This window comes from Peromyscus maniculatus, chromosome 19 (genome assembly GCF_049852395.1).
Source record: "Peromyscus maniculatus bairdii isolate BWxNUB_F1_BW_parent chromosome 19, HU_Pman_BW_mat_3.1, whole genome shotgun sequence".
Taxonomy (NCBI): Eukaryota; Metazoa; Chordata; class Mammalia; order Rodentia; family Cricetidae; genus Peromyscus; species Peromyscus maniculatus.
The window spans coordinates 56,275,154-56,302,209 of record NC_134870.1 but is presented as its reverse complement, the minus strand read 5'-3'; the positions used below and the strand labels follow the sequence as shown (position 1 = coordinate 56,302,209).

Below are 27,056 nucleotides of genomic sequence, written 5' to 3'. Positions count from 1 at the left end.
CTTTCCTCAAAGTGCAATGAAGTAGAAAATAAATACTGAAGATTAACAGTCAGCATTCAGAGAAAAGGAAGCAGATGTCCCAGATGCCCCACACAACTCGAACCTCAGTTCCTGTCCATTCCCGGGCCCCACACAAGTAAAACTGGGAGAAGTGTGCACACAGCCAGGATTCGAAGTGAATCGGGATTCTAAAACGACTGTTTCAACTGGAAGCCCTTGAGCACGAAGCCGGGAGGAATCCCTGACCACAGGAGGTGAAGGGCTTGATGCTGGTCCCCCCTCTCCCGGTGGTCTCCTTTCCGTGGTTGGGACAGTAGGCAGTGACGACTCACCATGCAGAGCGGCCACACCACCATCTCGCCTCAGTTTTCCCCTGGCAGGGTGCCAATTTGGACTAACATGTAACAGCCACCAACCAGGCCCAGAAGCTGCTTAATGAATCCAGGTGCCCATCTCTTGGCAAAGGGCAAAAGACACAGGTTTTACAGAGCTGAAGTGTGTACCCACCAACAGGGGATACCCCAACCCTCTTGATTGGCTTGTTTGGTGGTGTGTGTGTGTGTGTGTGTGTGGGTGTGTGTAGGATAGGGATGGGAGGGGGGCTCTCTGGGTCAGAGAATTCATGGCGACAAATGGAGACAGCTCAGGAAAGCAAGCCTGAGGCTCTGAAGGCACAGTTTAATATTGCAAATCCAAGTATCTGCTAGTAACAGCTGTGACAGGCGTTCAACAATGAAAAAAGGCCTTCAGTTGGGAGGGCCACAGTATTTCTCTCACACACATATGGAGTACATTCAAGTTATTTCTAGCAATTTCATAGCCGTCTACACTAAGGTCACTTCTCTTGTCCTCCTGCCATCGAATTCCTGATTTCCACAAGAACTTTCTCATAGACTGGGCATCAGAAAGGAGCTCCCTTAAAGAATAAAGACAGACTATCCAAATTAACAAGATAGCAGCTTGCTCCTAGTCTGAAATACCATAATAAGGAATACCCCCTTATTTAGTGCGAAATCACTTTATTGTTTTCTGATTAATTTGGTTTGGAGTCTATTAAGTTAAACCTCAGACAAACTGCATGTTTTTTCTCACTGTGTGGCGTCTACGAGGAAGAAAGGGAGTCAACACAGGAAAAAAAAAGTAAGCACAGAGGGTATGGGGAGGGGTACGCACCAAGTCTATCACATCACATACGGGTATAACAATGTCTTTATAGGGCCTGCAAGATGGACCAGTGGGTGGAAGGAACTGCCAAGCCTGAGTTCAATCCCTGGGATCCACAGAGTAGAAAGACTGGCTCCTGTAGGTGATGTTCTGACCTCCACTCAAGTGCCATGGCACGCACTCAAGCATATGCGCGTGTACACATACACACACACACACACACACACACACACACACACACACACACACACGAGGGTGGAGAGAAGAATATAAAGGCCATAAATTTATGAAAAGGTCCTTGGATAACTCAGCACCAGGCATAACAAAAAATAGATAATAATAATACTTTAAAAAGTGAATACACACACACACACATAAACATGGAGGAATAGGTGATTAAGTTGTTAATTTTGATTTGGAAAAAAGTTTATTTCTATAATTTTAATTTTGGAGACTTTTACTATTACCCAAATGAAATACTTTGTATAATTACATGCAGAATTACAGAGAAACGATATGAAGCGGGAGGAAAGGAACGAAACTCACAAGGATGTCTGGGGAGTTCAGGATCCCCAACCCATGGCTGGCCCAGTGTCTGAAAGTATGATTTATGGAAAAGGAGAATGAAAACCACATTTCTGACCCAAGCCATGGAATTCTGGTCTAGTTTTCAGAGGGGTCATCCGATAATAGTCGTCCCTTGCCAACGTGGCTTACGTTTAAACCTTAATGAAAATGGCAAATAATTATAAATGGGCCCTTCCATCATAGCAGCTGTATTTGAAATGCTTAAGGACCACACGTGGCTGCAGCGATGGCAGCACAGAGCTCCACGAGGAGGAACTGGCTTCACTGACTCATCCACAGAGACCAGAATTCCATCTATCAGTGACTATTCAAGGAATGAATTCTCCAGCTGCTAATGGGAGTATATTATCAATGAGTAACCGTATTGTCCTGGGTGGTTTTGTGTGTCAACTTGACACAAGCTAGAGTCATCAGAGAGGAAGGAGCCTCAGCTGAGGAAATCCCTTCTTGAGATCCAGCTGTAAGGCATCTTCTCAATTAGTGGTCAATGGGGACAGGGGGAGCCCATGGTGGGTGGTGCCATCCCTGGGCTGGTAGCCCTGGGTTCTATAAGAAAGCAGACTGGGCAAGCCATGTGAGCAAACCGGTAAAGCAGCATCTCTCCATGGCCTCTGCAACAGCTTCTACCTCCAGGACCCTGCCCTGTTTGAGTTCCTGTCCTGACTTCCTTCAGTGATGAACAGTAATGCTGAAGTGTGAGCCAAATAAACCCTTTCCTCCCCAACTTGCTCTTTGGTCATGGTGTGTGGTTGCAGCAACAGAAACCTTAAGACAGACAGACAGACAGACAGACAGACAGACAGACAGACACACACACACACACACACACACACACACACACACACACACAGATACACTCATCAGGTCCCTTAACCTTTAAAAAGGCTAGGAGGAGTGGCTAGCAGGGCCACTGTTCCCCACATTCTAGCTTTCCACTGGATCTTCTCCATTATTTAAAGATTTTTTTTTCATAATTACTTGCGTGTGTGTGTGTGCGCGCGCACCACGCAGGTGGGCACCCACAGAAGCCAGAAGGGGTTTGAGACTCTCCCACCGGAGTTGTAGGCTGTTGTGAGACATCTGCCGTGGATGCTGGGAGCCCAACTTCTGGTCCTTCCCAAGAGCAGCAAACACTCTTAACCACTGAGCTCTCTCTCAGCCCCAACCTTCTCCAAAGTTAATAATTCAAAGGACAACTGAAACATTTTTCATCTTCTTTGTTTCTTTCACCTAAGATGGGACATTTCTGACAAATACTGCATCTGCAGGCCACACTCAATCTAACCATAACAATGGTTACGTAGCTGTCAACACAACATCTATCATGTACTCCACAAAACAGATCGAACACATTCTCACACTGTTCACGACCACACCGAATGAACATCTGTGCAATTTCCCCACAAATGTCCTATGACATGCAGCCAAACACACGAGCAACAGGACTCCAAATCCAGGGTCCCAAGCCCAAGGACATGCAGAATACACCACTTGGCTTCTACTATGACATGGATGGATCTTCACCTCCTTCCCCCTTCAGTAGAAACTGTGCTCCATCTCTGGGAAGGTAATTAGCTCAAACTGCTAATCCATCTGCATTACAGCCATGGTTCTCAACCTGTGGGTTGTGACCCTTTGGGGGGAAGAATGACTGCCTCACACAGGTCACCCTATAACCTCTGGAAAACACCAATATTTACATTAAGATTCATAACAGTAGCAAAATTATAGTTATGAAGTAGCAATGAAAATAATGTCATGGTTGGGAGGGTCACCACCACATGAGGAACTGTATGTACTAAAGGGTCACAGGAGTAGGAAGGTTGAAAACCACTGGTCTAGGGGTTTATGGTGCTATAACATAGAATTCTCTCTGGACATTTTCATAACCAGAAGGATGTCCTACCTATGGGGTCTTAAAATTAAATTTTTCTTAGTATATATTAATTATATGAAATATTGACTTTTATTACACTCTTTTCATATATTCACATCATGTACTGCAATCACACAATGATCTTAATCAGCTGGTTTCTATTCTAGTGTTGGGCCTTGGTAGTGCCAACTTCTTTGAAAGCTTAGTCTGATCACCACTCAAGACTCCAAAGTCCAATTATTCCCTGTACTGACTTGTCATCTAAAGACTCCACCTCTACTCACTGGAAGCTATGCTACCTTTATAACCAGCCACCCCTAAATCACACACACCGAGGGCACCCTGGAGAAAGTTGGTGAAACTTTCACTTATGGCTCTGTTTTTCCTTTGAGATAGGGATCTCACAGAGCCCTGGCTGGCCTCAAACTCACAGAGATGGCCTGCCTCTGCCTCCCAAGTGCTGGGATGAAAGACTTGTGCCACTACAGTTAGTATTTCTTTTCTTTCTTTCTTTCTTTCTTTCTTTCTTTCTTTCTTTCTTTCTTTCTTTCTTTCTTTCTTTCTTTCTTTCTTTCTTTCCTTCCTTCCTTCCTTCCTTCCTTCCTTCCTTCCTTCCTTCCTTCCTTCCTTCCTTCCTTCCTTCCTTCCTTCCTTCCTTCCTTCTTTTCTTTTCTTTTCTTTCTTTCCTCTCTCTCTTTCTTTTTTTAAGGTTACAACTAACCAACGGACCAACCGACCAACCAACTCCACCAAACTTGAGTGTATGTGTAATGTGTCTGTAGCTACATGTGTGAGTGCCTGAAAAGCCCAGAGGATGTCAGGACCTTTGGAGCTGGATTTATAGGTGGCAGTGAGCCACTGGACATGGGTGCTGGATTCTGGGTTCAATTTAGAGCCCAGTAAGTGCTCTAAACCACTAAGCCACCTCTCCAGACCCTCACTTATGAGTCCAATCCTTTCCCCTGAAGAACACGCGGTTCTTACTTTAGGGAAACGAGTGGCTAGGGACAGCCATGAGAAGTAGCTAACTGATCAACACTGTTTTCAAAACTGGAAGCATGACTTCCCAGATTTAACTTAAAGAACATGACAGGGAAAACCCCGAGTCGGGACGCCTGAGCCTTGTGTACTGGCTACTTTTCTGTCAACTTGACACAGGCTAGAGTTATCTGCGAGGAGGGAGCCTCAACTGAGAAAATGCCTTCATATGACCCGGCTGCAGGCAAGCCTGGAGGGCATTTTCTTAATTAGGGATTGATGGGGGAAGGCCCAGCCCATTGTGGGTGGTGCCATCCCTGGGCTGGTGGTCCTGGGTTCTATAAGGAAGCAGGCTGCGCAAGCCATAAGGTACAAGCCAGGAAGCAGCGCTTCTAAGTGGGCCCAGGTTCCTGCCTTGCCTGAGTTAACTGTCCTGTCTTCCTCTGAGGAACAGCGATATGAAGGCATAAGCTGAATAAACCCTTTCCTCCCCAGGCTGCTCTGGTCACGATGTGTCACTGTGGCAACAGTGACCCTGACTCTGACACCTTTCCTTGCAGCTTCTGAGACACTCAGAGCCTCTCAGTGAGAACTGCAAAGAATCACCAGGTTTGGGGCTGGAGAGGATGGGTCAGTGGTTCAGAAAGCTTCCTGCTCTACCAGAGGCCTAAAGTCCGTATCTCAGCATCCACATGGGGTGGTTCACAAAGGCCTGCAGCTCCAACTCCAAGGGATGTGACACCTCCATGGTTTGGCCTCTGTGGGCATGTACTCATACCCCCTCCCCACCCATGTTAAAAAAAAACTTTGAAAAAAAAAAAGAGTAAGTCGATTGCCACTTTATTCCTTCTCAACACATCTTCAAAGCTTCCCCAGGAGGAGTCTTCCCTGGCATTCACCATTGGAACAGCCCCGGTTTCCACACAGCAGGTTCGCCCTGGATCCCTCCAGTCATTTTAGTTTATAGACTATTTATGCTACATGCTTGCACAAGGACTGAAAAACACAATGCCCTTGTAAGGCAGAAATATTCGACTCTCCTCTCGTAGCTGCTACTTCTGACACCCTGAGCCGTCTGGGGAAAGGTGGCCAGGAGGAGGGTGGTACAATCCAAGAAATGGCGGCTGGTATATGAGACACCAAACTCGGCCACCGAGGCCTCCAGCTCTTGTCTCCCCATCCTATTTACGCTGATGCAGTGTGCAGGTGATCCCCCCCACCCCCAAACTGCAGGCCCAGTCCACAGCCCCCACTGTTCGCTCACTGAGCAGGGAAGAAGAGAGGCAGAGCCGCAGGGGTTAACCTGGAACACTCTGAGGTGAGGGTGGGATTTCCAGTGGACCAGCACACTCAGAAACAACAGTTCTTTTCCATCTCCAAGCAGATGGAAAACCGTAAACATAAAACCTGGGAAACGGCAGCCTGTGCGGATGCAGTTATTTTATCCAAAGGGAAGCGAGCAGCAAGCCAGCCCAACGGCCACATGGAAACAAAAACGAAGCTTAAGACAGGAGAAGAGAACCTAAGGGGCAGCGTCTAAAGGTGGAAGAGCCAGGAGCAAGAGGAGTGAGGCAGAGATGTTGACAAGAGCGTTCATGTGATTCAGACATGGGGATTTGTGCAGCTAAGTCAACCTCCAAGTGACCCCTCCAGAGGAACACCTTCTAGCAAAGAGCCATGGCCAGGCACACACTCCCCATTTCAACCCCTTAGTCATGTCTGTCATACTCTACAGACACCCCAGCTGGCAATCTCTAAAACCCCCACCCCCAGCATGCAAGAGCCTGGAACAGTCCTTACCGGGAGGTGACTAAGAGGCACGTCCACCTGACCCAAGAAGTCGTCTCGTGTCTGTGAAGAAGAAGAAGAAGAAGAGCAAAGCGTTAATGTTGCTCTCTGTTCCCCGAGTGGAGGGACAGAATTTCTGAAAAACTGTCTCACTGCATGAAGAGACGGGAGTCCAGGACCTGGGATGGATGCGGTGAAGGGGGAGGGTGAAGGCTGAGGGCCAAGTGAGGTGCCAAGCTGTCACCAGGAGACCTGGAAGCGCCGGTCCAACATCTGGCCTTTACGTGACTGACAATCTGTGCGTACCTCCAAAAAGAAGGGCAAAAGAATCCTCTCGTAGGGCTGGGAGCATGTGGCCAGTCAGGGAAGAAGCACAGAAGGCCATTTAGGGTTTGGGGGCAGAGTTGGACCCAGCTTAAAAAGAAGGCAGGACAGAAATGTTGGGAACATTTCAACATGTACTTATCCTGCTATAAACTCAAGAGCTTCCCAAGAGCGGAGAGTCTGAAGAAGTATGCGTGGCTTAGTTACTAATACATCTTATAAACTACAGGTCATAAAAAGGGAAGAAACAATTTTTTTTTCTATCCAGTAAGTATGCTACTGGGGAATCCGCATCTAGGGAAGAAGGCTGTAAGTTTGGAAAAGCTGTGTTCCTTGCTCTCTTGATCTACCACACAGCCTGCTTCTTCATGACTTGAACGGGACCAGTGTGGCACTGGTTCTGGGACTCATTAGTCCCTTCTCGGACTCTGGGAGTCACCCTGGGAGTCAGAGCTCAGGATCTAGAGCAGCTGGGCTGAGGTACGTCCTGTGGTTACAGCACGTGAGGCTTGGCCTCTGGTGTCCAGAGGACCTTGGGCACAAATCAGATCGCAACTACCTCCCCCATGGTGCACAGCTGCCCCTCCTGCACACACTCGCGAGGGGCTGGACGATTCTCTGCACCTTCAAACTCTTTCCACGACCACTGTTAAAAAGCAACGAGACCTAGAGATCCTCATCTGCACCCGATTGGTTTACTGAGAAATATTCCGAATTTACAGACATGCCTTTTTCTTCTCCCATTTAGTGAAACATCAGGTAAGCATGAACAAGGTTTATGGAAATGATTTAACTACAGGCTTGGGCATTTCCTTCTAGATAGGTTAAAAATGTGATGAACTGGAAAGCTAGCTTGTCTCCTCCAAATGATGCACGTTGGGTACTAGAAACTCAGCACCGGCCAGGTGTGTATGAAGAACGAGAGTGCCCTCAGTGTTTGTATGTTTGTGTGTGCATGCGTTTTCTGCATCTGGGTGCATGTACATGGACAACATTCGAATGGGAGGCCAGAGGCTGACCTTGGGTACCATTCCTCAGGCAGAGTTCATCTTGTTCTTTGAGAGAGGGTCTCTCATTGCCCTGGAGCTCACCATAAATGCTAGGCTAGCTGCCCACAAGAGTCCTAGGGATCCACCTGTGCCTGCTCAGCCAGTGCACATACCACCATGCCCAGATTTTCACACGTTGAACTCAGGTCCTCACGTGTACACGACAAACATTTTATTGAAGGAGTCATCTCCCCTGCTACGAATGCTCTTTTGGAATTTTTGGTTCTTGCATTTCCTTAGCTGTGTCTGCTACAGCCCAACATGGGGGATCCTTGTCCAGCAAAAGGTTGGAAGGGAAGTGCCCACACACTCTGCATGTTGAAGCAGCACTCAGCAGAAGGCCTGGAAAATAATGGCAGTGTCCCCATACAGCCTGCAGTCCCATCTCCAACCACCCTGACTCACACCAGTGTAAGGAATTATGGGGCTAGTGTATTCGTCTTCTACTTGGTTGACATTATTAATGCTATATACTACCTCTGTAAATATCACTTAACCATACAATAAAAAATAACAACAAAAGAAATAGATCTGTTCAAGATCAGCCATAAATGGTGCATAGATTAAGGCTTCGTCCCCCTCCCCTCTACCTCAACTACTGATATTCAAAGGACGCAGCACGTGATCATCAAGGGGCAGGGATTGCTAAAAGGCAACTCGATGAATTGTGAACGTTAATATAGTTTAGCCAAAACCCAGTGAACCATCTATATGTGTTCTCGTTGTTTTTCTGGAGAGACATTAGTTTCAAACTGACAGGGAGCTCGGCTCTAGCCAAATGATGAAAGCCAAGAACCCAGCCGGCGCTGACAGTGATGGCGACAAACGCCGCCAAGATGAGCATCCGGCGCAGGCTGTGTGTCTGGCTGTGGGTTAGGCCTGTAGCAAGCTGCAGAAGCAGGCACTTACACCTGAGTGCGGCATGAGCAGCCGGAGGATGAAGTTCCTACAGGGGGAAATGGTTCTTGAGTCTACCCCAACCTACACTCTGCATCTCAGTAAGGTGTGGAGAGCAAGGCAGGTAGGTACGCAACAACTCGGGGCTTCTCTTCGGATGTTGCGTCTCAGTTGTGGGGACTCCCGTGATAACACAGTCTGGAGCAACCTTTTGGGGTCTCTGTTAAAGTGGTCACTCGGTATACATCACTTTTCATGCCACCTCCCAATTTATTCCTTCCCACAAATCACGGTTTCCTGAATTCTCTGAGGCATGCTGGGAAATGTGCAATACAGAAACATTTCCAACAAACACAATGACCACACAAAGCTACAAAGACCAAACTACAACCCACAGCACATTTGGCATTTCTTCTATCTGTAAGTACTAAGTGTCATTTTCAACCAGTATTACTCATCCCCCCCCCCCCCAGTGAAGGTATTCAGGTTAGTAACAACATTACTTATGTTCTCTTCTGACGAGTCATTCAATAATCCTCTGATGTAATGACAACGCATGTGTTTAATGTACACAACAGTGAGGATGCACACTGAAGCCTCCAAAACCGGTCATGGAAGGTGAAACACAATCTCAACTGCATTATTGGAAAAGTGAATAAACACACAGATCTTAGTGTTCACTCCTTAAACACCAGTGAACTCAATTCAGGACCACTTTTCTCTTCATTCATTCCATCATCCACTCTGCTTACTGCCTGCCTCCTTTGTCTTTTTAATTTTTTTTTTTCCCTTTGAGACAGGGTTTCTCTGTGAAGATCAGGCTGGCCTCAAACTTGGAGATCTGCCTGCCTCTAAAGGCGTGCGCCAGCACAGCCTGGTCTCCTTTGCCTTTTTGATCCAGGGTCTCCTTTATATATCCCAGGCTATCCTCCTGCCCTGGTCTCCTGCACTCTAGGATCATGGGTGTGCACCACTTTCGCCTTGCCCTTTGAAACAAGCACGGGAGCAAGGGTGCACTGTATTTATATGGAGGTACATCACCAGGGAGGGTGCACTGTATTTATACGGAGGTACATCACCAGGGGTTTTGAATATCATCGGGGGCAGATGCCTGGGGACTGTAACCATGGCTCCAGTGAAACCATACTGCAGCCCTGGTGTCCCTATGAGCACACGGTTAGAGATGGCAACTCTGAAGTGGACACAAGGCTTATCTGTCTTCAAGATACAGGAGATTCAGTTTCTCAAGGAACATGCCCACTCCAAGGTCCACACAGACCCCTGGTCTATGGATCACAGCAGCACTTGAAGAGTGGAATCCAAACTCGCCAAACACCCCCACAACCCTACCCTATTACCCCCTTCTTTTCCAGACAAAGGCTGTGATATATTATTGTTGCTACATATTCAGGAAGTGATTAGTAAGATTTTTTTTTTTATTTTACCTTCTGGTGTTGGGATCAAATACAAGACCTCAGGCATATGATGCATGTCTCTAGCTTTGAGACACTGCAGCCTTCATTGAAAATTACAATGCCTCATACCAAATACAAGTACCGTGTTACACACGTAAGTGAACACATGGAGTGAGCTGTGATTCAGATGAGGTTTTTGGAGCTGAAGAAATGGAGCAGTGGGTAAATAAAGTGCTTGCTACTGCAAGTGCAAGAACCTGAGTTTGGATCTCCAGAACCCATCTAAAAAAGCTGGTGTGGGGGGTGACCTGTAAGCCTAGCATAAGGAGAGAGAGGCAGGTTCGATGTTGACTTCTGACCTCCACAGGCATAGGACACACATACACTCCACATACCCCAACATTATCAACCGTGAAAAGTTGTTTCTTTTTATATGATATCCCCAAAAATAAATATATAAAATTGAAAGCTACTCAACTGAAAACTGTCCAATGGTATTGTCTTAAGTTTTACCCTGGACATCTCTAAGTAGTAACTTCTAAAATTAAATTTCTTACAACAAATCCAAGTATATACAGAATTTACAACGTAAACTAGAGATTTAGAATTTAAACATCAGGACAGAATATGGCTGCATCTTTGTATATTACACACTGAGGTAAACATCACAACCTCTTCACAGGAAGGGCGAGCGCTACACCCATAAGGCAAGGCACGAAAAAGGGTCAGAAATTCTTGGGGGGCAACGATTCCACACGGAGCAAAGCTATGTAATTAGTGTTTCTTAACTCATGAGTTAAAAAATGACCTCCTCTCACACATCCAACCACTCACCACAGCCCCTCAGGCTGCTGCACCAGTGATAGTGTGGGGAGCTCTTTTACCCCGCAGCCATTTGGAAGCACGCACGTGGCTATGCAAAGAACAGACCGCTTGAGAAACTTCCACAGAAGGGTTTGGATCGAATGTCAAATACAGTCTCTCCTCCACAGCTCAGTATCTGGAGAGCCACCTGAAGGTCACCCGATGCATTCCTTCTTTAGACCCCGTCTCATTCCTCAGTGAGGCCTGACGCCGGCTTTGTCATCATCACAGGCAAGAGGAAAGACGTGTGCTCTCCTCCCACTTGTCAGGCACACCAGCCTGTACCATGTAGGCAGGGGAATGCTATGGCTCGGAGGACACCAGGAGTCGCTTGGTCTCTCCACCCATAGCCTGTGCGACGCAAGCCCCCACTTGGCTTCTGCCTACGAGTCCTGAGCCTCTGCTGCACGGATGCCCACAGCATGCACCGCACAAGCCCCTTGACCTCCACCCACATCCCACCAGCCCGTCATACTCCGCCCACCTCCTCGCTGCTCAAGCTTCCACTGTACCCCCCACTGCAGGCCACATCGCACGAGCCCTGCTGCAGCTGCACCCCCAGCCCACGAACCGGTTATGGGCCCACGCGACGGCCTACACCGTATACGCCCTGCTACACCTCTGCCGAGGGCACACTGTGCAAACCCCCTGCACTTCACCCTACTGCGCCTCCACCCAGAGTAGCCTGCACTGCACAAGGTCCCCGTCACCCCTGCCCACATCCCACACCACATGAGCCCCCATCATACCCCACCTACGTCACCCTGCACCAGCCCCCAGTGCATCCCCACTACAGCCCATGCTGAACGATCTCACTTCTCTCCGTGTTACAAGGGACCCCGCCATACTATGCCCACATCCCATAAGCCCACGTTTCACCACCTGGGGCTTCTGGCTTTAAAGCGAAATGTTTCAAAATATATTAACTTAATGGGGGATAACAGTCATATGGCATTCCACTAAAATCAAAGAAAATGTGCCACGGTGAATTACCTGAATTCTTGTGCTCTTATTCAAATCCACTTCATATGTACGAGAGAACACGAACACACACACACACACACACACACACACACACACACACACACACGGAAAAAGAGAGTAGGAGCAAGAGGGGAGATTTAAATGGTTCCCCCACACTGCTGGCTCCTGTGTTATTTAGTTCCTGCCGGTAGGGTTGAAATCTGTCACTCACTGAAACGGAGTAAGGTGTGTCCTGGAGACAGTGGTTCTTATTTGTAACAACAAACCAGGCCTCCATGTCAACACAATCTCACAGCAAACTCCCAGGACCCGAAAAGGCTCCAGTGAAAGCAGTCTGGGAGGTGGTATGGTTACACCGCACCAGCTCGAGCACCATCGGGAAGAACATCTATTTTAAGGGATGCTTTTCTTGAAAACATAAACAGAAGGCACAGAGAGGTAGATGGAGCAAGGACAACTGTGCTGGCAGACAAGAGTCCTGCTGTTACAGTCTAGATATCATTCAGGGACATAACTAGGCCATGCACTAGGTTGGGTCTTCATGGGCTCACATGGGGTCCCAGTTGCTCTGAGTGCTCAGCTATGACACCAGGGAAATTATATTCCTGATACTCTCTTCACCGAGGGCCTGGAGGTCACTGGAGAGCACTCACTCACTTTTCCCTCAAATATTAAGTGTATCTCGGGCACAGGGTCAACAGGGGAACATAGGAATGATCTTTACAACCTAAGCAACTGATAAGCAGAGCTGGATATATAAGTCAACTGGAGGGGTACGTGCAAATGCTGGGCGACCAGACTCCTCATGTGAACAATATTTCTCAGGTCAAAACATCTCCTCATCCCTCTGAGGGATGCCATGGGACACACTTCTCAACATCTCAAGTTGGACAACCCACATGTCCAGTGCCAATCTGTGCTCAGACTCATACAACCCCGATTCTCTGTAACAGGATGCATGGCCTGCTGCCGCAGACCTTGTTCAGCCACAGTCAAGGCCAGAATGACTTTAGGGAAGACAAGCTTTGAGTGTTTGCTGGAGTGTTCTCCAGGGAATAGTACTGCCCAGAGTGGGATGGGTTTTCCTACATCAGTTAGCAAGACAACCCCCCAAAGACGCTCCCGTAAGACAACGTGATCTAGATAATTTCTCACCAAGACTCTCTTCCATGGTGATTCTAGGCTGTGTCAAGTTGACAGTCAAAACTAACCAGAAGAGTCTCAAAGGCTTCATGTGGCTGGCTTAACACGAGAGAAGGCGGGCAGGGCATTAGACAAAAGATGACTGTCAAGAACAGCATGCTAGGAAGTTGGGCTGGCTGAGAGCAGCTGAGAAAGTTCAAGGTTATCCAGCTGAGGAAACAGGAGGGTCTAGTCTCCTGGGAATGGAAGGCTTGGCACACACCCACCTGGGCTCTCTGGTCAGCAGGTTGAGGCAGTCTATGAAGTCTGGAGACTGGTCCCCACCCATGAGTAATCCTCTAAGACCAATGCTCCCAACTTCATTCTGGCCTACACACTAAGGAAGACATTGGTGGAAGAAGACCATTCGAGAAGCAGGTATGGCAGCGTCTCTTTCCCAGTTGCCTGCAGTCCAATCACAGTAAGCCAGCTGGTTACCCAGGAAACCAGGACTTGAAGGTCCTTACCACCCTTCTCTTCCTGTCTGTGAAGATAAGTCTTTTATCAGGTAAGACCAAGGAACACCAACTATAATCTACTAATGTACATCTTTTCAAAGGGAGGAGGCCACTGTCCCTTTCTATATTCTGAGTCTAGCTTCACGGTAGCTGGCGGCATCATCTGCTTCATAGTCATCTAGTGGCACTTGGTTCTGGGCAAAGGCACTTTCTATAAAGCTAGTCACCTTTGCAGGAGGCCCTGCTGTCAACATCTTCCTTGCACCCTTCCTTCAGTACCTCCTTGCAAAGGAAGATTAGATTGTTGACTGTCCCACCAAAAACAAACAAAACAACAACAACAACAACAAAAAAAAAAAACCCAAAAAACAAAACCTTCAAGGAACAGTCTGCTAACACACATCCTACCTGTTACAAAGCCACTCATCTGTCAGCAACCTTCAGAGCTAAATGACAATGTGTTGCTGGGTTCACATAACAACCGTCTAATTCTGTACTTAAGAGTTTTAAGGTACTATTTGTCTTCATTTCCCAAGAATTTAAGATGATTTTCTTAAGGTACATGTCTCGTTTCTCCTCTTGGAAGTTTGAAAATAATACATTCTGTAGCTAATTTTAACAGTGGATGTGTAAAAGGAAGTCTGGGTCTTGTTTTCTTCAGAACCAAAGAATAGAATAACTTTAGGTAATTAACATCAGACACCCATAATAAATAATGCACTGTCAGGAAACAGTATGAATAAAGTATATTATGGGTTCAATGTAGTTAATATTTTGACTTCATTACCAGACGTGAGGCTAAAAGCTCTTCCTCACAGGTCAAAGCATAAGAAACTGACAGTCCATCTTGATTTCTGGCTCGCCAACAGTTTGGACATATGGAGAACTGCAACCCAGCAACTGTATTACAGGGTAACCTAAGTGCTGGGTGTTCATTCACTCTTGGATATTTAATGACTAAGGATGCTGAGTTAGAATCACAGAGGTTTATGCAAGGACATGAGTTCATTTTTTCCTCAGAGCTCCATGAAACAAGCTTTGTAATTTGAGCCTTGGCATCCTAGGTAGATCCTTCTAGTCTCTTTTCTCCACCGGTCATGTTTTGGCTGCAATCACATCTCTGGCCAGTGGACTCCATCAGTTTGTAGGGGAGAAACTCCAGCTGAGCTCTGGGGAGAGCCTCAAGACTGCAAGGAATGTAAGCTCACACGTAGCTCACTCACATGGGCCAGCACTGTCCAGAGGCGGGTAAGAGGCCTTCCTTAGGAGGAGACAGCCGCCAGAACAGAAACCCAGCTAGCTGGGCATCAACAGCTCACCATCTTGAGGGTATATCATCACCTTCAGGTAACCCCCTCCCCAGGAGACCCTAGTTCATCACGCCACAGTACCCATTCCACAGCCTCTCAAAGTCACAACATCAGGGCTACGCATTCCAAAAGAGGATTGGCCACAAGCAGATTCCCCAGGACTTCCTTTCCTCTTCATCGGCATTATCATACAAGTATGAGATGAGTAAAATATAAGTTCAAAAAAGAAAACAAATTGGGTCATTTAAAATTATTTTTCTTAACCCTATCATCGAAAGCAGAGTTTCCCAGGGCACTTGGCTAAGGACAGCTCCAAACAAACCGTCTAGATCCTTCCACATGTCAGCTTCCCTGTAACTGTACTGAGTCACAGAGGACTATGCTTGCTTTCTGGAGTCTTGGTTCATGGGCTTTCCAAGGAAGGCTCCCCCCCTTATCCCTCCGATTCTTACCACAGTCTGTTTTGACTCTAACCCGAAATGAAGGGGCAGGTGGAGAGCATACAGCTCCTGGGAGGGCAATGAAGCTAAGCGGACATGAAGAAGTCACGCCTCATTTGACTGAGGTGACAATTTCACAGGACAATAACAATTTTGATTCTTCTGTGTCTTTGATTTAAAAGGTGAAATCAGGAATCTTCTGCCAGAAAACGAGCTTAATATGGCCGATTATGTTAACCATAAAGAACGGCTTTACTAATTCAGTCTGTGATGGATATTTTCCTCAAAATGAGCTGTATCTGCAACCACGGGACTAAATCACCTGGCATCATGGGTACTTTCTGAAATATGTCTGAAGTTACAGCTTTTCTAACTACTGGACTAAATTATCCAACTTCTGATAAATTACAGACGTCAACTTGAAAACGTGTAAGAACTGAGTTTTCAAATTCTTTATTGAGGTCCACTAAGCAGAAACATTGTTTAAGAGCATAAAATCCATCATCAAGTCAGGTCTATTAACGAGGTAATTATAAAGTTTCCTTCAAACCTCAGCGACAACGTGAAACTTCTTTCTCCTGAGGCAGGAAAGAAACACGGGAAAGAGATACTTCCCTTTCTACATACAGTGTTAGTGGAAAGGACTGTAGAGTAAAATTTTCAAAGCTTTGGGGAAAATTAGTTCATTTGGTCTCTGTCTTGAGAGAAAATGACCTCTACTAAGGATTTCCAAGGATCAAGAACAGTGGTTCTCAACCTTCCTAACGCTGTGACCCTTTAATACAGTCCTTATGTTGTGGTGACCCCCCCAACCATAAAGTTATTTTTGTTGCTACTTTATAACTGTAATTTACTGCTGTTATGAACTGTAATGCAAATATCTGATATGCAGGATATCTTATATGTGACTCCTGTGAAAAGGGGTTGTTCAACCCCCAAAGGGGTCAAGACCCACAGGCTGAGAACTACTGATCTAGAGAAAGTCTGGGATTGTAGCAGATGCCACTTTAGTCACCGAGTAAAGACCACTTCGGGATCTCTATAACCTACTGGGGACACGTTACGGGTCATGGCCCATGGCCACCTTCCAGTTCCTCTAGAGCAGCGTCATATCGACTGGCTGTAATAGTCTAAGCCTACAGCACATGCCTCAGCCTGGGCACTACCTTTCTGAGGGACAGACGACGAGGCTAGCATGTTTCAAAAGCTCCCCGGCTTACTTTTAATTATTTGGGGCCAGAGTCGGCAAGTACCGAGGGAAGTGCAGAGCGAGAGAGGTTCACAAATCGATTGTAAACTATCATCTGAACAGTACAAAGGCTCGATTTCCCCTCTATTCCCTTCCGGCCAATGCTATTCTTGGACCTAGGTGGATCCATTTCTACATGGGGCTAAAAATAACTCTGGGGCAGGAATGTGGAGGAGCCAAGGGAGGGGTGTCATTCTGGGGGCCTGTTTGGAGGCCTAGCCCGCTGGCCCAATAGGGCTGAGCTATTTATAGTAATGAGACCCACAGGTGCACAGACAAAGCCCAGGGATTTTGCTTGTTGTGGCCAAGGGATATCTGCTTGGCTAAGGAGCCAAAATGACAAATCCTGCTTTAAAAATAGACTCAGAGGATGTGATCCTTAAGAGAGAGCGCCAGTCATCAAGTCAATGCATGTGTCTCTAGCCACCTCTCTGGAGTGGCCTGCCCACCCTACGCGTTGTTCTTCACTCTGGTGGGGAGCTTTCTTCCTACAGGAGCAGATTTCAGACATCAAAATCCCATGTCTACCCAGAAGCAACTTCATGAGCAAAGACACATCTCCTAGTTACTACCAAAGGTCACCCACAAAGCGAGGGTGACAATGGCTGGTGCTGTGCACAGGAGTCGCCAGGAATCAGACAACCAGGTCCAGTAAATGCTATTCTAGCAGTGGCTTCTACAGTTGGCACCCATTAGCACTTGGGCCGGTGTCTCCTGTGTGTGTGTGTGTGGGGGGGTTGTCTACGTTTTGTAGACGTTTGGAAGCGTCTCCTCCTTGATCTACTAGATGCCATATCAGCTCTTCTGTTTGGTCAATCAAATATGTCTCCGGGTACTGTTAAAGGTCCCTTCAGCAGATGGGGGCATCATTCCATCCCATCTCCCTCCCACTCCAGAAGGAGTCCCTTCTACTTTGGGGCAATTCCATAGGAAACTCCTGGTGGTCACCATGGTTTTCGCCTTCCTGTAATAGGGATCCCTTGGAGCACCAGGGAAGAAGGAAGGAGAACGGGTGTTTCCATCACTTGAAGGTGGCAGGGCTCACACTTGAACCCTGGGACTCCACCGTCATTTGTTTTTAGTTTGCGCCATGAGGCAGACTGACTGACCTGGTTATTTGAAGAAAGACATATATTTATCTTCCAGATGATTTTCCCCCCAGCCCCAAGAATACTTAAACACCAACACAACATAATGTATCAGTAAAACATTGGGTGAGGCAGATCACCACATGGCTGCAAGGACATCCCTAGAGGCCGAGACCAAGGGATGAGCACCCTGTTTGCCTTTAGGTGTTTAAGATGCCAAGCAAAAGCAGTTTCGGAAACAAGGAGCCATGTCTGTGTCAAGCTGTAATCAGAAGTACACAGTGGTGTTTCCATCAAAAACCAGGAAGGCCCAAGAACAAGGGCCAGGGGACAGGAGTATGCTTTAAATAAAAGTCCCAAGGGGGAAGGATGTCCCTGTGATCCAGCCACCAAAGACAGTTAGAGTGAGTGTGCTAAGCACTAACCTTGTTATGCCTCAAAACCTGGAAAGAAAAGCTCAACTACTCCCCTGTGAATATTTTTCTAAGAATCATGACTGACCACCAGATATGAACCCCTGATTGCAGTAAGTATCTGTGCAGCCAGCTGCTTGGAAAAGCCCACCAGGGTGAGGCCACCAGAGCCTACAACAGGGCTGTCCAACAATGATAGGAAGGACCTACTTAAACTTTGTAGCCTGATGCCTCCCCTTAGTGCTAGCCCTGAAACTCACCTCTGTTGCACTGAGTATCTTGTTCTGATGCCTCAAAGCGAGAAAAAAGAAAGGACATATTGCCCACCGTAAGTACCAAGTCTAGGTGTACACACAGGCACCAATACCAGGTACAGGGAAAGGTCTCTTACGGAGTTAGGACATGCTCCGAGCTTGGGGTGCTGGTCCTAGTTCAGGAATCAATGAGCTGGAAGATCATTAGCCCTGAGCCTTCGCTCGACCGAGTTTCTCATCTGGAAAACGGGACTAAAGACCTTTTGTACATCTGTGTGCAGAAAGCTCATGCACGCTCACACCGAATGCTATGAAGCTGTGTGGTGAATGTTTTAAATTGGCTGTTGGGAAATAGGATGAGCAGTGAGTTCCTGCCAGGGCTGGCCAACTGGAGAGCACACAGCTATTTTCAGCAACCCTGTGGGTGAGTTCGTCTGGTCTCCTATCAAAGATCTTCTCTTGTACTACAAAGAGTTCAGCATGTTCAATTTGAGAAACCCTATTCTATTCCGTGGGGGCAAATGACATGGTTTATTTAAAAAAAAAATGGAATGAGATGTTAGAAAGTTAATTATCCTTTAAAAAGTAAATAAATGAAGCAAGGCCATGTAATTAAAGGACGGAGATAAAAGACTACAGAACTTGGTCTAAATTTAAGGTAGGGGCACTCTCTTGGGATTTTAGAAATGGCCTGTTTTTTTTTTTTCTTTAAAATATGATATGGGGGTGGTGGTGGAGCTAGGGAGATGGCTCAGTGGATAAAGCACCTATTGTGCAAGAGGGGACCAGAGTGAGTCTGGATCCCCGTGGATGCTGTAATCCCAGTTCCAGGTCGGCAGACGGCAGACCCTGAGAAAGCTGACTCAGCAGACGAGCCGAGAGGTGACTTTTGGATTCAAAAAGGAGACCTTTCCTCAAGAAAGAGAGAGCAATCAGGGAAGGAACCGGAGATCAACTCTGCCCACATGCACGTGCATACCCTCTTAGGTGTGGCCCCAACACAGGCAAGCCCTGGCACACACATACTCTGTACACATACACTTGCAAATACATGAATGGGAGGGGGCTACTACCACCTGATGCACAAATACATTCAAGAAAATAAAAACGACAGTTGTGGATGAATGACTGGCCCAAAGGAGCCATTTCAGGAGGTGACTTCAGGCACAGGGTTTGATGTACTGTGTGGGCCAAGTTCAGGCCACTGCTCATAATTACGGAACTGAAGATGTCCTTTGAAGTCACCCCATCTTCTCAATTCCAGTAGCTTTTAAAACACCTCATTTTAGATTTGTTCTTAATCCTATTTAGATGTAAACTGTATTTTACTATAAAAATGACAGTTTTTAAAAATGAAGAAATTAAGCTGGAATGTTTGTGTTAAGCTTTTGATTATAAAATAGTCAGTGCATCTCCCAGTGTCCTAGCAGTCAGTCATATCTCTGGTTGGGGTCATCATTACAGTCACATGCATTGAGGCAAAGGGGAGGGCAAGGTGGCTCAGAGGGCAAAAAGCCTTTGCCTCACAAGCCCGAGGACCCGAGTTCAATCCCCAGAACCCACAGTGGAGGGAGAGAACTTCTTTCCGAAGTTGCCCTCTGACCTCTACACACATCTCATACACACACACACCTATACTGTTACACACATGCATACGTAATAAACAAAATTTATGAAAGCAAAACAAATGCTTGGTGGCTGGGCATGGTCTGAGGCATTAACCTTAGTAGACTTGATTTCAAGGAAGGATTGGTAAAGTAGGAAGGTCTTTTCATTCATGTCATTCCCATGATGTTGAAAGGGAAACTGGGTGTGCAGAATTAATGACTGAAGAAAAAAAAATGATGTAGGCATTTTTCACATGGTTTCCCTTTGTGTCTTAGTTTACCAGGCTAATTGGTAACTGTAGGCACTTGTAGAAACTTGTAGGTAGTCAACTGCTCTTTCATTCATGATTTATTTATGTATTTTTATTTTGTGTATAAGAGTGTTTTGCCTGCTTGTATATCCATACACCACATGCATGCCAGATACCCACGAAGGCCAGAAAAGAGAAGAGATCCCTTGGATCTGGAGTTACAGAAAGTGTAGGCTGTCTTGTGGGTGCTGGGAATTGAACCTGAGACCTCTGGAAGATGATCTACTGCTCTTCTCTACTGAGCCATCTCTCCAGCCTCCTCTTTTTCCTTCTTAGATTAATGTAAGGGGCTGGGGAAAGGGCTCAATCAGTAAAGCATTTGCTGTGTGAAGAAGCCTGAGTAACTGATCCCAGCACCCACAAAATACTGGGCATGGCAGCGTGCATCTGTCACCTGAGTGCCAGTGTGAGTGGTCAGCTAGTGTAGTGAGAACCAGGGAGAACCTATTCAGTGAGACCCTGTCTCAAAAAATAAGGTGGAGAGTCACAGAAGAAAATATGTGATAGTGACCTTTGACCTTCTCAAGTACGTCATACAGATATTCATGCACACATGCACATGAAGAAATCACAGTGAGAATTTTAATGAAATAGAATTGTTAATGCTATGATTATAAATGCCAAAGTCAAATACAGGTGTTTCCAACCCCTCCCTCCCCTCTCTCCCTCTCTCCTTCCCTCTCACTCTCATATCCACACACAAGCATGCACACACAGACATATCTCTGTGTGTACATTACATGCAGATACTAAGGTGATTTGATTAAAAATAACACTTAGAAAGCAACTGTCATCAATGAGATGGCTAAGCAACCCTCGGTCATGTTATGGAGCGTCTAAATGCTACCAGCTACAGGCAGCAACATAACCATTTATTTATTTATTTATTTATTTATTTTTCCATGAAGAAATATGCTATTCTGCAATCTGAGATGCCGAGGGGATGAGGACGCAGAGAGACACTGTCATATAAAATGAATTTAGGACGTTGGGCTGTATCCAACCCAACGTTGAAATAGTATCCCATGATATATTTAATTTGCCATCATGTGCTCAGGGGAAGGGGCCAGAGAGAACAATGCTTGTTTACTTAGGGCAGTGTGCTAAGTACATCCAATCCACAAACATGCTTTGTTTAAGGGAATAAAGGGGGGAGAAAAGTAAGTGACAATCTACAATGCCACAGTGTAAACATTTAAAATGCATTGTTTCACTTAACCACTCCCAGTACCGTAGACGCAGGTATCACCGTTAGGTCTGCTTTGCTCAAGTATCAGTATTCGGCTTGTCCTACGGTGAGTGGGTACAATTATGTAGTAAACACCCAGGATTCAACCTGATGCTCATGACTAAGGTTCCCAGACGTAAGTTCCCTGGACTGTTTCAATGCTCCACATGACAAGAGAAACTCAGGTTCCCTTGACATATACAAAGGAGTAATAACAACTTTCCTCTTTCCGAGGGGTGTTTCCACTGCTTATGTTTGTGTCTTCTTGTGTGTATGTATGCACGTTGTTATTGTTGCAAGAGACAGAGTTTATGCATCTCTCTCTCTCTCTCTGGGTACTTAGTAATTGCACCAGAATGAAGTATATTTTCTCACTGGACCTTGGGGAAACAATGAACTCCTGCAGGTCACAAGTGGCTTTTTTTTTTTTTTTTTTTCTGTTAAACCACAGCACAGTTATTAAAAAAAAATAAATAAATAAAAAAAAAAAAAGGAGGAGGAGGAGGAGGAAGCTAGGTAATGACCTAAGATGTTAGGCCCTACTGTAAATGTTAACCTAACATGGAAGAAAGTATTTGCAGGTGGGACTGAATTAAGGATGCTGTTTTGGGGCCGATGAGATGGCTCAACACGTTAAGGCACTTGCCATCATTCCTGAATCCTTGAGTTCGATCCCTGGGATCCACACGGCAGATGGAGAGAACCAACTCCTACAAGCTGTATTCTGACCGCCACACCTACACCCTCTCCACTGTAAACAAAATTAATGTACACATCCTTTCATTTAAAAAAGGGGTGTTGTTTGTGATGTGGAAGCTTTCCTGGATCGTGTGGCCAGGCAAGTGCTCTGTTAGAAGAGAGGTAGGTGGAGATCTCACTCAGACAGAAGAGCAGGCAACATGGCCACAGGCAGAAACATAAATAACCACAATCGTAAGCGGGGAGAATGCAGGTGACCACTAGAAGCTGGGGAGCTTTGACGTCAGTTCAGTGACAGTGATTTGAACAAGACTCCAGAACTTTGAAAAATAATCAAACATTGATTTTAAGTCATGTTGGTAGACATTTATTATACTGCCCTAGAAAGCGCACACACTAAAGACAGGCCCACAAGCTTGGAAGGAAAAGAACCAGATGACAGGGTGATAGACTGCATCCGCAGACCAGCCAGGAAAGTCTTGTCAGCCTGTACTGCCTGCTGGGGTAACCGCGTCCAGCCTTCCAACACACCTCGCCACAGCTTTCAGGCCCCGTGGAAACCTCCAGTACTGGACCACCCCAAATAAGTACGTGATTCTGAGGTTAAAAACAAATTCTCCAAGAGTGATTACACTGTCTAAAGGTTTGCCCCCAAACTGTCTTATGGCTGACTAGTGACTGTAGTCAAGAGCACATAACAGGAAACCTTGCTGTCATGCCTAAATCCCATAGGCCATGTTCATACACAAGGATTTTCCTTCTAGAAAACAAAGGCAGTGATGGGAATATCTGATTAAAACAACTGTAGGTAGATCTCCCTAATCTGAAAACATAAATCCAAATGCTTCAATATCCCCAACTTTCTTGGCACCAATATGATGTCACAGGTTCAAAATTCCTCACTTGGCCTTACATGACAGGTCATACAGTACACTAAAAACACTTCAGGCCATGTACAGAAGGTTATAAAGCACATACATGACATAAGTGAATTCAAATGTATTTTATGTATACACAAACATTTAAAAAAATCTTGTCTCATCAGTAGATTCCTTCTTCAAAACACTTCCCTTTTCTTTTTTTTTAATTCATGTGTCCCAAGGATCCAGTTACAGATGTGGGTGACTGTACAATACAATCTGTCTTTCTTCAGCACTTGTAGATAAGCTGGAAACACAAGTAGTATTTACTACTTCAATAAGATAATGAACTCATTTTAAACTGTACTGGCTGATGCTACATAATCAGTGAGATACTGTCAATACTGGATTATTAAAATTTCATTTATTTGTTTGAAGTTCATAGCAACTTTATCACAACTATGAAAATATGTACACAGTCAAGATGGCCTTCAGTAGGTGAGTGGCTACGTGAACTGAGGTATGGCCAGAGAAAAAGAACAACCATCTGTGTTGGAATTTCCAGATGACTAGAGGGATCTGACTAATCAATGGATCAGTCTCTTGGGGAATACCTACCAATCATTATTAGGAAGTAGTGAAAAGTACTCAGATGTAGAGGAAGTAGATCACTAGGGATGTATCTTCGGGGACTTTATACTGTGGCCCTGGCAACTTCCTGAACACCACTTCCTATCCAAGAGGAACAGAACTGCTGTTGTACATTCCCGACACAGGGATGTTCTGCCCAGGAGCACGAGACCAGATGGCAATGGACTGACACATCTGAAAACGCCAGGCAAAATAAATTCTCCCTCTCTGAAGTGAGTTCTGTTAGGCAGTCAGTCGGTCAAAGCAGTAAGAAAGTAAGTAACTAGCACATCTATGATGAATAGAATTAGGAAGTCAGCCCAAGAAATGACCGAAGAAATGAGATGCACATCAGCAACAGAATCTGAGAAGGTTGTAGGATTTCAATTCTATGACAGCCTGAAAAAAGTCAAGAAAGTAGAGACTGTAGAGACTTCAGGGGTCGTCAAGGGCTGTGGCATGAGAGGACAGAATCAGCGGAGCCCAGAGAACTTCTGAGGTAGTGAAGACTCCTCTACAATTTCACAATGACTGATTTCACACTGTCCCAGCACACTGACACCACTCCTAACAACGATGGACTTGTGTTAATGTGGCGTTATTAGTTGTCACACATGTACCATACTAGGGGAGGCTACGCATGTGTGTGGAGATGGAAGGTTTATGTGAGATTTCTGTACCTTCCGTTCTGACTCTGATAAAACTCCTGTCTCCCAACTTTCTATTAAAACCAAAAACACTTGTCATCCAAATCCATTTTGGGATGATTCTTGTTACAATAGTTATTTTACTTTCCTATGTCTGCATACTTGAGATCATTAATTAAAATCAGAACACAAGGGCAGGGAAGGTTAAAGAACTTGTCGCACAAGCAGCAAGCTGGCGGTGACTTGAAGTTTGGATTCTCAAAATGCATGCACATGCGAGGTGAGTGTGGTGGCCTGCCTGCAGTTCTCCTTAGGAGGCAGGGACAGGGGATTTCCAGAGCAAGCTGGCTAGCTACACTAGCTGTATTGGCAAGCTACGTGTCCAATCTAGACCTCATGCCTCAGTGAATACCATGGGCAGAAATAGAGGAAGACGCTCAACACAACCTTGGGCCTCCACACATGTACCCACACCTGCTCAAACACGCACACCCACACATTTTTGAGAACTCACGCACACATACCACTGACAGACACAGCAAAGAAAAAAAAATCTAAACACAAATATAAGATGCAAAAAAAAAAATCATTTCAATTACTTGCACCTATCACCTCAAAATGTAAAAAGAAAATAAAACCAAAACTAACCAAACAAACACACATTCCAAAATCCAAATGACAACAAAACTCAGTAGGGTCTCGAGTGTCAGCCAAATGTGACATGATGAGATTAGGCCAGAAAAACAAGTCCCCAGGGATCAGAAATCATATACCCACAGCTGCTCGCGGCTGGAACAGCTTGGGTGCCTGCTCATTTCAGTACCGCTCCACTTTTATTCAGCCACTTCCTCAGAAAGCCTAAGCTGTATGAACAGCTGCTTGGTTGAAAAATAAAAGAGGATTTGGAGGCTTTGAGTGGAAGCATTCCCTTCCTGCCTGAGAGGCGACTTTCTCTAGAACAACAAGAAAACGTAGTTATAAAATTAGCCAACACCAAATAAGACCCAACAGCATCAAAAAGTCCCATTCGGGGTTACCAAAACCTTTTTCATTTATCTTGGCTATCTAAATCAGGTAGTAATGTATTGCCAGAAGGTGGTGGGAAGGGGACTCCGGTTTATTTTAGGAACAAAGGAAGCAGAAAGCGCAGAGCACATTTCCAAGATATCGATTCATTCCGAGTCCCTTGTGCACACGTGAAAAGTCCCCACGTGAAAAGTCCCCACGTGCAGATGTCAGGGGCAGAGCAAAATGGGGTTTTGTGATGCTGAAGACAAACGGTGCATGAGAAATCTCATGACATTAAAATCTCCCCTCTCAGCAAACCAGATTATCTTAGAAAATAAACCGCAAACATATGGGTAAAGTATTTTGCAAAGACTAGGTTATATAAATCATTGTTAAAAATTTTATTTATATGTGACCAAACACACAGGTGATGCATTCTTAGGAGCAAAAGTGGTATTGTCACCAGCTCAGGTAGCAAAAATGACTGCAGCTTTTAACAACAGGGAAGAATAATGACTGAACCTGCATAAGGCGACATCTTACTATTAAGAAGGGAAATTCATCATTATCTAAAAAACTTTTAATTTTTACATTAAAAAAACTCCCACAACACCTAGAATGGTACATTAATTACACTGGCGCTGAATCGGCCAGGAAGAGAAATCATTTCTAATTTTATCTTCATGAAATAATCGTATTAAACAGCGCGGTCCACCAGGTAGTCAAGAACGCAAGGATTCAGGAGGCTGGAGAGATCGGCTCAGTGGATCTAGTGCTTGCTGCAAAAACACCAGGACCTGGGTTTGGATCCTCAGTAGCCCTACAAAACACAGAAGGAGCATCACACACATGTAACCCAGAGCTGGGCTGGTGGTGTGTGTGAAGACAGGCTGACAGGTCCCTGGGGTTCACGGACCAGCCAGTCCAGGTACAATGGTAAGCGCCAAGTTCAATACAATTTTTCCTTGTATTGCTACGTGTTTCTCTAAACTGTTCATCTCAATTCTTGGTCCTTAAACAATTTTATATCATCAGTGCAAACCCAGGGAATGATTTTAGAGGAAAACATTACTTTAGGTACATCCTATATCCAAGGCACTTTGAGCTCTCAGTAAGTTATAGTCTTAAAAAGGAGCGGAAAAACTACAGTTGACAATTCATGTGTTGTAGGTGCATGCACGTATGTGTGTGTGTGTGTGTGTGTGCGCGTGCGCGCGCGCGCCAGATGCCTACCTCTACCACTCTCCATTTTTTATTTTAAAAAACTTTATTATTAAGATAACTTGCAAATAAGATAAACACCACACACCAAAATTAACCAGACCCCCAAATCTACCCATGTCAGTGAGATTCTGCACAGTTAGAGCAGCTGTTCTTTCACTGTCTAAAATAGTCTTAAGCATCTATCCACCGCCTAAACAAAAACATCCATGACTGAATTAGAACTAGAAAAGCATTTAGTTCTCTATCCTCTTTCATAACTGAGGTCTGTCACCTGCATTCAGTCCTTCTGCGTTTCCTAATACTTTCTGAGAGAGCATTTCTTACTGCACTTGAACCTGACTGTCTAGATGGCTGGCCAGTGGCCCCTACCACTGTTGCTCTCCACCCCAGCGCTGGGATTACAGATAGGGGGTGCTGGAGACTCAAACTCAGATCCCCATGCTTGCTTAGCAAGGACTCGACAGACTGACCCACCTCTCTAGCCTTCACCCTCCTGTCTTTAATATAAAACACATTTTAGA

The 27,056-nt window shown here is 45.6% G+C and overlaps 1 protein-coding gene across 19 annotated transcripts in view; it reads right to left on the bottom strand.

Annotated features, from left to right (window-relative positions):
• Positions 1 to 27,056, bottom strand: part of Nedd4l (NEDD4 like E3 ubiquitin protein ligase) — a 337,346-nt gene that overhangs the window by 61,135 nt on the left and 249,155 nt on the right. For 18 of the 19 annotated variants that reach the window (XM_076555369.1, XM_076555377.1, XM_076555367.1 and 15 more), the window contains one exon: positions 6,407 to 6,457. In XM_076555369.1, the coding sequence (XP_076411484.1) occupies positions 6,407 to 6,457 (51 nt within the window). Of the gene's footprint in view, positions 1 to 6,406; positions 6,458 to 6,573; positions 6,730 to 27,056 lie in introns of those variants that run through there. The other variant, XM_076555366.1, reaches the window with a different exon arrangement.